The sequence below is a fragment of the Dioscorea cayenensis genome, chromosome 9, assembly GCF_009730915.1.
Source record: "Dioscorea cayenensis subsp. rotundata cultivar TDr96_F1 chromosome 9, TDr96_F1_v2_PseudoChromosome.rev07_lg8_w22 25.fasta, whole genome shotgun sequence".
Taxonomy (NCBI): domain Eukaryota; kingdom Viridiplantae; phylum Streptophyta; class Magnoliopsida; order Dioscoreales; family Dioscoreaceae; genus Dioscorea; species Dioscorea cayenensis.
In genome coordinates, this window is record NC_052479.1 from 20,603,183 (window position 1) to 20,613,597 (window position 10,415).

General features: G+C 35.5%; 1 protein-coding gene across 4 annotated transcripts; it reads left to right on the forward strand.

The window, feature by feature from the left end:
* The first annotated feature begins 3,670 nt into the window (after positions 1–3,670).
* Positions 3,671–9,144, forward strand: LOC120268992 (CBL-interacting protein kinase 32-like). Of its 4 annotated transcripts, none has more exons than XM_039276272.1 (15): positions 3,671–3,800; positions 4,805–4,989; positions 5,140–5,202; positions 5,823–5,894; positions 5,988–6,095; positions 6,192–6,272; positions 6,914–6,967; positions 7,061–7,186; positions 7,268–7,357; positions 7,665–7,787; positions 7,886–7,999; positions 8,067–8,180; positions 8,250–8,306; positions 8,394–8,468; positions 8,817–9,144. In XM_039276272.1, the coding sequence occupies exons 2-15, from the start codon at positions 4,819–4,821 to the stop codon at positions 8,895–8,897; spliced, it is 1,329 nt and encodes a 442-aa protein (XP_039132206.1). In that variant the 5' UTR covers positions 3,671–3,800; positions 4,805–4,818; the 3' UTR covers positions 8,898–9,144. The 4 variants fall into 4 exon arrangements, with proteins under 4 accessions (XP_039132206.1, XP_039132205.1, XP_039132208.1 ...); XM_039276271.1 differs by lacking the exon at positions 3,671–3,800 and adding an exon at positions 3,808–3,886; XM_039276274.1 differs by lacking the exon at positions 3,671–3,800 and adding an exon at positions 3,808–3,886 and having other exon boundaries at positions 8,100–8,180.
* The last annotated feature ends 1,271 nt before the right edge of the window (positions 9,145–10,415 follow it).

Genomic DNA, 10,415 nt, shown 5'->3' on the forward strand with positions numbered 1-10,415 from the left:
ACCTATTTCCACCACCGTAAGTGCGACGGTCGATTGTCTTGATTTTGAAAGTATTTTTTTATTATATCTTTTCGATGCATTAAGGCGCTCAATGACAACCATCGACGTCAGCATTCCACGACCACCCAATGTTTTTCGTTCTTTATGAATTTGAAGTCAAAATTTCGTTTGATTGCAAAATTTTGAAGTACGTCCCTAAAATGTTCAACACCGTCAAAACGTTGTCCGATATCCAACGACAGCACTTCTGAATGATCTGACGAGGAAGGAAGACATCCCACACCGTTAGGGTCACCATGGGGTTGAACGGGAGCGCTCACAGAATCTGAATTCCTGCTAACACTTCAGTTAAATGAAAAGATCAATATTTTAAGCAGAGAATAAACTGTTTAAGTGATACATTAAAAATTTAAACGTTAAATTAAATAGTTAAACAGTGAACAATTAACTTAAATGAATAATACAAGATTTTAACCAATGACTGACATACTTAAACAATAATGAACCTATACAACTGGATCAAATAAAAGAGAAGGAACTTACAATGAGAAAAACTCATTTTCATTAGGATTCGACAATGGCACATTATCTGTCTCGACAACAAGATCAACTACAACGCATTTGAAGATGGAGTGCACGTGACACATCCGCTGGAAGTCAACATCGCTTTCTATCGACAAACCGCTTTTATATCCATCGAGTGTGATAAACTTCACCCCGACTAAGGTAAACTTTGAGACCCTCATCGCCACATATCTCGTCCTAACACCAACTCCCCAAGAAGTCCGAGCCGTGAACATTAGCACTCTTCCCTTCCCCGTCAGATCTAGCAATACCACAAAAACTCTCCATAATATATCGTCGAAAACCAAATCAGATAAACCAAATGAAGTAGAAGAAGAACAAAAAAAGAAGAAGAAGAAGAAGAAGAAGATGTAAAGAACAAACAACAATCAGAAAGGTAAACAAAAAAGTGCACAGTTGTATGCATAAAGGTTAGACTAGACATGATGTGATTGGGCGGTATTTTTCCCTCCATCCCAAGGGCAAAAAAGGAAATAACTAGTGTGGACCCACTTGAACTGACAGACAAGGGGTAATCCCTAGAGACAAATATTATCAATCCATCGTACTTTTCTACGGGCATCCTTGTCCGGAAGTTACGCGCCCCGCTTTCCACCATTGTCGCGAGGAAGCCATATTGTCATCGTCAAGGAAAGTTCTCACCTTATCATGAGTCTCTGCTTAAACGCTAGCTTTTTTTATGTTTAAACCAATACATATAGTGTTTAAACTAACGGTTAACTGTTTAATAAATTGCTATATCGTTTAACGAATATGTAAACCGTTTAAATATAGTGATTTAACTGTTTTAAAATATATGTTATTGTTTAAATCGAATGCTTTCAACGACATCAGCGTGAAGATGGGTACCTCCCTCGGGTCACTCGCTTTAAACATCTTTACGTATTTGCTTAAACACCGTTGTCACTGCTTTAAAGAGTAAATCGATTATTGTTTAACATTTTGTTTTTGTTTACAATGCTCGCTTTTTTTGTTTCTCAAATTGTTTTTTTACTATGTCTCTGCTTAAATATCACAGTTATCAAGTCGACACTCAAATAAGTTTGTTTGTTTAAAATATTTAAACATTTACAATGGCCGCTGATTAAATATCAGAAGTTCACACTCAAATAAGTTTGTTTCATTTAAAATAAAACATTTACAACATTTTACAACGCCTTCTCCGACCTCGGACACTCGCGAGTCGACCCTCGTTCGTCTATTAAGATTTCGGTTTGACTCACCAAGTATCTGTACCTTCGAATGCTCATGGCGGTTGCATAACATGCGCATCAACTTGAATCTACACAATGTAGAACACAACACGTTAAAAAAGGTTAAGCAAACACATTCATAATAACGTCTATTAATCAATGTGTCATGGTCTGACTTAAGTGAAGATCCTGAGAGTTAAACACAAAAAATAATATTTGTACACTGATGAAAAGTTTTTAAAGGGTGAGAACAATTCTCAAGTGATAAATATCAATTCCGCCTTAAAGGATGTTTCATGATCTTCCTCCTCTGGAGAATCCTCCGCAATCAAGCAATAAGTGAAAACTTTCTTTTTTCGCCCAAGTCGAAATGCGTCAGCTAATTGCTTGCCTGCCATCCAGCCGCTAGAGAATCCCTCCGCATTCGATGCAATTATGTGGGAATTTTCGACTTGAGCAAGAAAAGATAGTTTAACTTGTCATGCGTGATTACGGCGATCGATTCTCAAAAATAAGGAGGATCATGAGACATCCTTTAAGATAGAGATGATCTTCAAATTTTGGTCTAACTCCAGCGAATATCATACACAAGAAGTAGAGGAGGGGGATGAGGATGATGATGAGGACGACGAGGAGGGGTTGTCTAGGGGAAGGGTTCTTCCTTCTCATTTATGGTGTGAAAGTCCACGCGGTGTCGACGCTTTAGATCCGAGAAAAAAAGGAAAACGCCTCAGAGTCGGAGCTCGACTCGATCACAACGAACGTGTCTTCGATGATTTATATACAGCTGCGGAAGAATTGATGCCATCATTAATTTTTTCCGCGGGATACCATAAACTTGCCACTCACACCGCCACACGGCAACACTTCGCTCAAACGAAAAAGATTAATATTTTACGCAGAGACTTTGAGAGTTTACACATTAGGTCAATATTTATACGTTAATATGAATAGTTAAACAATTAAAGAAATATTTAAACGGATACGACAATTCTTAAACAAATGTGTAATATATTTAAACATAGAATAGCAAAGTTAAACATTATTTAACATATACAACTAGATAACTATAAACGAGAAGAACTTTACAACGAAATGAACTCGTTTTCAGAAGGATTCGACAATGGCACATCGTCTGTCTCGACAACAAGATCGACTACAGCTCATTTGAAGATGGAGTACACTTGACCAATTCGCTGGAAGTCAACTTCATTTTCTGTTGGACAAACTGATTTATATCTCTCGGATATGATAAACTTCACTCAGACTCGTTTCCTGAAACAGATTTACATCTATCATTACCACAAAAACTCTTCATAATAAACATCCATTGTTTATAAATTCTGTTACTCCTGCAGAATGACCAAAGTGATAGCAACGAAGAGATTATCACCGTATTTCGAAACCGGCAGAACTGAAATCGAACAAACCAAATGAGGAGAAGAACAAGAAGATGTAATGCAACTTCTAAACATTGTCTAACCGAAAGCAAGTAGAAAGCCCCACATAAAGGTTGAACATGATGTGATTTGGCGTTTTTTTCCCACCATTTTCAAGGGCAAAAATGAGATTTCACAACATGGACTAATTTGATGTGAAGGGTAAAAGGGAAGTTAAACAATAACGGAAGGGTTGTCCGGGGTTTGCCAAACTAAGAGGGGATGTTTGGGAATATTTAAAATTCATGAGTGGTAAACAGTAATTTTCTCTAATAATAATAATAATAATAATAAACTCTTTGGACAATAAATATATAAATTAATAAAAAAAATTGGAAAAGGATTATAACAATGGGGGACCAGGAGGTGTGAACCACCAAGGGTCCAAAACCATCAAAACCATCTAATTTACAGCCACAAGGTTTCGGGTCAGTACTTCAGCCTTGCCCGAACCAATTTGCCCTTTCACTCTGTCCCAATCATCAAAACTCTTCTCTTGATTGATGCCACATGTGCAATTTCTCCCTCCGTCAATTCTCCTTTCATTCCTTCGTTTTTCTCTCCTCCTCACCTTCATTTATAGGTATGATCCCCTCTTTCTTTCTCCCTCTTTGACTGAGGACTGTACTTCTTGTAATTTGTTTGCCTTTTGGAAGTGAAATCTAATTTGTGAGTTTGGTTTCTCTTTGATGTACATGGTTATTTGGTTGTAAAATGTGTAGTCGTAGAAGTTTGAAGTTGATTCTCTGTTGTTCTGGTGTTTGGTTTTTGTTTATGCGGAGAAAGATGAGATTCTGAGGGATTTCGTTTGGTTAAGTTGGGGACTTGAGAAGCTTTTATTCTTTGGTTTCTTTGGTTTATGGTGTTTAGGCTAGAATTTTAATTGCTTATAATTTTTTAGCTCCTTTTGTTGCACGTATATTGCTCATGTTCCGTTTATGATTTATTTATTTATATATTATATATATATATATATATATATTTTGACACTTTATGACCAACAATAGAAACATGGATTTTGGAGGTGGTTTTATGGTACTTTCATTGTTCATGGCATCACATTGCTTAGAAACCCCTTTTGAGCCTCCATCTCCTTGTAGCCTCGTTGCCTTTTTGCTCTTTTTCTTGTTTGGGGTTGGCAAGTTTTGTATTGTGCTTTTTTCATTTGTGATTGATGGTGTTAGTGTTGCTTTATCTTGTGAGACTGTGTTTTTTTATGTTCATTGGGAGTTGGAATTAATGCTTTTGTTGAACATTTGATATTCAATTCCTCAAAAAAGTTGAGTGTGTCTATTCTGTTGGGATTTAATATGGTAGGTGCGGGTGAGCTTTCTATTTGTAGGAAGCATTACTGAAATTTCAATCTTAGACCCACTTTAATTGTGATGTATTATTTAGAATGTTGCATGTTTCAGTTAAATGAGTTAGAGAACTTGATTTCTGATTTTCCATTTGAGAACATTGTCATTAAATGTGTATGGTTGCCTTCTTTTCTCTTTCCTGAAAGTTTATCTAAATTTTTAGAAACAATGTGGATCTGTTGAAGATATAATGTTTACTTACTGATTTTGTGTTCACAATTGAAAGGAAAATCTTAGGAAATGAGTTCAAGCAAAGTGAAACGACGAGTAGGCAAGTATGAACTTGGAAGGACAATTGGGGAAGGAACATTTGCAAAGGTTAGGTTTGCGAAGAACTCTGAGACAGGGGAACATGTTGCCATCAAGATCCTCGATAAAGACAAAGTTCTTAAGAATAAAATGGTTGAACAGGTCTCTTTCAAATTCTTTTATCTTTCTACTGTTTACGTTTAGTTGAACTTATGCATTTAATCTAAACAATAGACCATAATTCTCTATCATTTTTGTGGCAAAAGTTGGAAATGGTAACATGATTTGTTTAATTTGCTTTTTGGTATGCAGATTAAACGAGAGATCGCCACTATGAAGTTAATAAAGCATCCTAATGTTGTACGGTTATTCGAGGTAGCCTTCAAAGATTGCTTCCTTCAATTATGTCATTTTCTTTTATTTTTGTAATTTTTTTTATTCTTTCTTGTCTAGTCTTCCTAAGTGAAGAAAATAATCAAACTGGTCTGCTTGTCTACCGTGAAATTTTTTAGCCCATTGGAGCAGCATTTTATGCCTATCTTTGATAATGACTTCCAAATATTTTATTAACTTGTCTTTTGTGACGTATATAATGTGTGCTTATAGTAATGATAAATGGACTCCTATTTCATCTTGATAGCAAATTCATATTACTTTTCATAGAATTCTCTATGCATGTTATTTTCAAGGTCTGCCACTAGTCAAAGCCACTATTTGAATCCTTCGAAGAAAGAATAAAATATCATGTTGAATCTCAGCCTAACAAAGTGATGAGTATGTTTATATCTATAAAGTTCTTAGGAAAAGGCAAAATGGATGGCAGCTTTGGCTGTGGGTCATACCTAGGAAGAACCACAGGCATGGATGCGAATTTCTCTTTTTTTTGACCAATTTTTTCATATAAACATACTGTCACTGCAAGGAGCACTTATGTTTGTCACATTTCTATTTCCTATCTCTTGTCAATCTTCCTTTGAGTGGTTCTTCTTCTTCAGGTAATGGGTAGCAAAACAAAGATATTCATTGTTATGGAATTTGTCACAGGTGGGGAACTCTTTGACAAAATCGTAAGTGCTGAGCTATTTCACCCTTTCTGCTTCTCTGAGGGTGTGATTTTCTTGCTTTTATATCTACAAATTCTTATTAATAATGTTATGAAGGTTAACCATGGGCGAATGCGGGAAGATGAAGCAAGGCGATACTTTCATCAACTAATTAATGCTGTTGATTACTGTCATAGCAGAGGTGTATACCACAGGGACTTGAAGGTGATTGCTTATAACTATTTAAATTTCTTTCGTTCTTATACTGTTCATGGTTTGAGTTTTTTACTTACGAATCTTTTTTTGTGTTCTTTTTGACAGCCTGAAAATTTACTGCTTGATGCATATGGAAATCTCAAAGTTTCTGATTTTGGATTAAGTGCATTATCTAAACAAGTCAAGGTATGTTTATGTCTACTTCTTGTGCTCGAACCAATTTTTGACTGTGCTCAATTGAAACCAAAGTTTCTAATTATTCCCTTTTTCTCATAATTTTGACATTAACTTTACAAAACAAAACACTAAATTGACTCTAATGACAAGTAATTTTGGCAGAGCATATTAGAAAACCTCAACATTGAAATTGTGTTGCTGCATGGGTGAATTCAAGCTTTATTTACTTTAAATAATATCAGAAAAGAACGGGTCAGCACATATCCATGGTTTGGGTGACACTGCTCGTGTTAACAGTAATAACTTTAGATATGAATGCTGACATCCACGCCCAGTCTTATAGACATATGACTATTCATTGTTTTGTTTGGTCCACCAAAAACTGAAGGAAAAGATTAAGGGACATGAAGATAAAGTATTCAAACACATACTTTTACATATAATGATTATGTACTCAGTAGAGGAGTTATCTTCCTTGTTACTTATCTAACACATGCTTGAAAGTTTTCATGATACCTTTCTTCAATCTCAATTCTTAATGTCACCATCTGTGTATTTATATATTTATGAGTTTGCAATGATAAAATTCTTTATTCATTGTTTTCTATGAATCACTTTACATTAGTTTATGCCAATTATACGTCTGGCAGGATGATGGGTTGCTTCACACCACTTGCGGAACTCCTAATTATGTTGCTCCGGAGGTACCCACAACAAAAATATTATTTGATAGCAGAACTTTCCTTTACCATGTTCGACCCTTTAAAAGGATTTTTCTTTTTTTTTTTTCATTCTAGGTTCTAAATGATCGAGGTTATGATGGCGCGACAGCAGACTTGTGGTCTTGTGGGGTTATTTTATATGTCCTGCTAGCAGGGTACTTACCTTTCGATGATGCTAATCTTATAACCCTCTATAAAAAAGTGAGCTTTATACCGATTTTTAGCATCTTTTTTTAGTGTTCCCTTACCAGAATTGTTCAGTAACCAGTCATTCACCTGCAGATTTCTGCTGCCGAATTCTCATGCCCTTCATGGATATCTTTTGGTGCCATGAGATTGATAACAAGAATTCTGGACCCGAATCCTATGACAGTCAGTAAATTTCATGATGATATAAAGTTTTCTTTATGCTCGTTTTTATCTTTCCGATACATCTCACAAGACAATGGGATTTGTTGTCACTAAAATTTGTTTCATTTCTTATGACTTGGATGGTTGTTACTGCTTGAATACTGTAAATAAGAGAAAACCCATCTGTTTTCTGAACCTTGTCTAATTAAATTTTCTTTCAGCTGCAGTAGCAATTTTGGCAATCAAGAAAATTTTCAGTTGTGTTATCTTAAACTTTAATGCACTTAACCTTGAATTATTTTTTTTTTTTCTACTTTTTTGGCGGCAGCGAGTAACCATACCTGAAATATTGGAGGATCCATGGTTTAAGGTTGGATACAAGCCCCCTGTCTTTGAGGAGACATATGAAGCTAATTTAGATGATGTGGAGACTGTTTTCAAGGACTCAGAAGTGAGTTGAAAAACAAGATAGATTCATATTTCTACCTAACGTTTATACTGATTCTAAAGCTTGTTCTATGAAGCCAATGATGCCTGCTGTATTTTCAGGAGCATCATGTAACAGAGAAGAAGGAAGAAGAACAACCGACTTCCATGAATGCATTTGAACTGATTTCAATGTCACAGGGACTTAATCTCGGGAATTTATTCGATCACAATCAAGTTAGTTATTATCAAGCAGTGGATTATAGCATTTCTGTATTATATTGTCAATCATTTACTCTTACAGGAATTTAAACGAGAAACACGGTTTACATCCAAGTGTCCAGCTAATGAAATTATCAATAAGATTGAAGAAGCTGCAAAGCCCATGGGATTTGATGTACACAAGAAAAACTACAAGGTAAGTTCATTAAACATTTTTGTCAGATAAATTTCAGTTTTACTGTTAAATATTTGTATTTTTCATCAGATGAAGCTGGAAAACGTGAAGGCAGGAAGAAAAGGAAATCTCAATGTTGCCACTGAGGTCATAAAACATTTTCTGAATTGGTTCAGGACTAACTACTTTCAATTTTTTTTTCTTCATAATTCCTATGGGTTTTTTATATTTCAGATATTTCAAGTAGCCCCATCGCTTCATATGGTTGAGGTTCGGAAGGCTAAAGGTGACACGCTAGAATTTCACAAGGTACTGAAAATTTAAATAAATAAACTTTACAGTTTTGCTCTTCTTTTTTAATGCCTTTGGATTATGAAATATTGAGGAAAGAGTAGTAAAGAAAAGCTGCTTTATTGTGTTTAATCAGAGGGGGAAAAATGGATTTACTGACTATTGAAGGAAAGAACATTATGAATATTTTTGGTTACCATTTCTTTCCTTTTGTATTAAATTTAACATTCTGTTAGTCCTTTCATTATGTCAATCATTGTTATGTGTATAATTCAATAGTGCCGGACTTTATTCCTGCCAGGATACCATTCTCTTGTTTTGAATTCTGATAAATCAAGCTAATCTTCATTTCTGACATGATTGCAGTTCTACAAGAATCTCTCTACCAGTTTGGAAGATGTGGTGTGGAAATCAGAAGAGGATATGCAAGAGCAAGCTAAAAAATGACAAAAGAACAGAAACAATAAATGGTTTTATTTTTTTATTTTTTTTATTTTTGGTTTTGTTTTGTGGTATTATCAATTCCACTATGATCACATTGCCTTGTCGCATTTTTGTGGAGCAGCTACGCACAAGCTAAGCCACATTTCATCGGTAGCATGTGTTTCCTGCTTCTTTCTGACTTTAACACTTTAACATTGGAATGTTATCACATGAAGAGCTTGAAAGACCGAAATTTGTGGAGTTTGTTGTACTTACTATGTGTATATACATATATGGTTTTTAATTGCATTCTGTTAGAACAGCCCTGCTGAGTTTTATTGTGGAGATTGTTGACATTCAATTAAATCTGCAGTTAATTGAGTATCTTTCAAAGGAGCCAAGGTTACAGGAAAAACAATTGTTCAGTTCGATCTCATTGGCTTTTTTCCTCTCTCTCTCTCTCTCTCTCTTAAGATTGGTGAAGGTTCAAGTAGTACTAAGCAATATGAAGACATTGTGTGCTTTGGATTAAAAACTGCCTCAAAGTAGTGGTCCATTTTCATCGCATACGCATATGTTATTAGGAAGAGAATTAAAGCCAAAAAGGCAGCCTTTAAGTTCATTATGCATGGTCATCTTTAGTTTGTATATTGAAACTTCGCAAGCTACAACCCTTTCATTTGTATGGCGAGTGTTCCACCAAATCTCCGGTCGTCAATTTTTTATTATCTTGTATGCGAAAGGAAGAGCGCCTGATGTTAAGATAGAATATAGGGACTGAGGTATTAGAAAAAAGAGAAGAAAGAACAGATTTTTAAAAAAATGGAAGGCTTTTATCAAAAGTAACAGTAGTCGTTTATATGGAAAAAGCGTTTTGACTCATTTCTAAATAAAATTCGGAAAACAATGAGCCGCGCTATACAAAAAAAAGGTGAGACCCCTAAAAAACATAGAGTAAAGTATCTAAAACTCATAGAGAATTTTTTTTTTGGAATAATAGTCGACAACCCTTTTTTAGTCTTTATATTTTAATTCAATCTTATTTAGTCCATTTATTTTCCTAATTGGTGCAATGAAGTCCAATGCCTGAACGGTGTTAGCTCTACTGTTTCTTTTAGCTGACTTGGCACCTACATGGCTTTACTTTGATGAAAATATTAATACAAAAATTTTAAAAGAAAGGATAAACAAATGTTAATTGGGTTCAAATCATGACTTACACCTGGATCCACCCAATATCATCTCCCCCACCCCCCACATGACACCATTGACCTCCACCCTCCGACAAGTTTGCAGATGGTGATGGTTAGAATTGGGCGGACACGCATGCACGGATGAGGAGGCAATCGCGTATGAATTTGTGGAGTTTGGTGGGTGGTAGAGAGGGACTGACATTGGGAGCTTCGTTTATATGGAGGAGTTTGGTGGTCATGTAGTCATGGAAGGTGAAGGGAAGGAGATGAAGAGAACAAGGAATAGAAGCCACTGGAAAAGGAGTCTCATGGGCTTTGTTATTTAATGGTTGGATGGGAAAGATGCTTG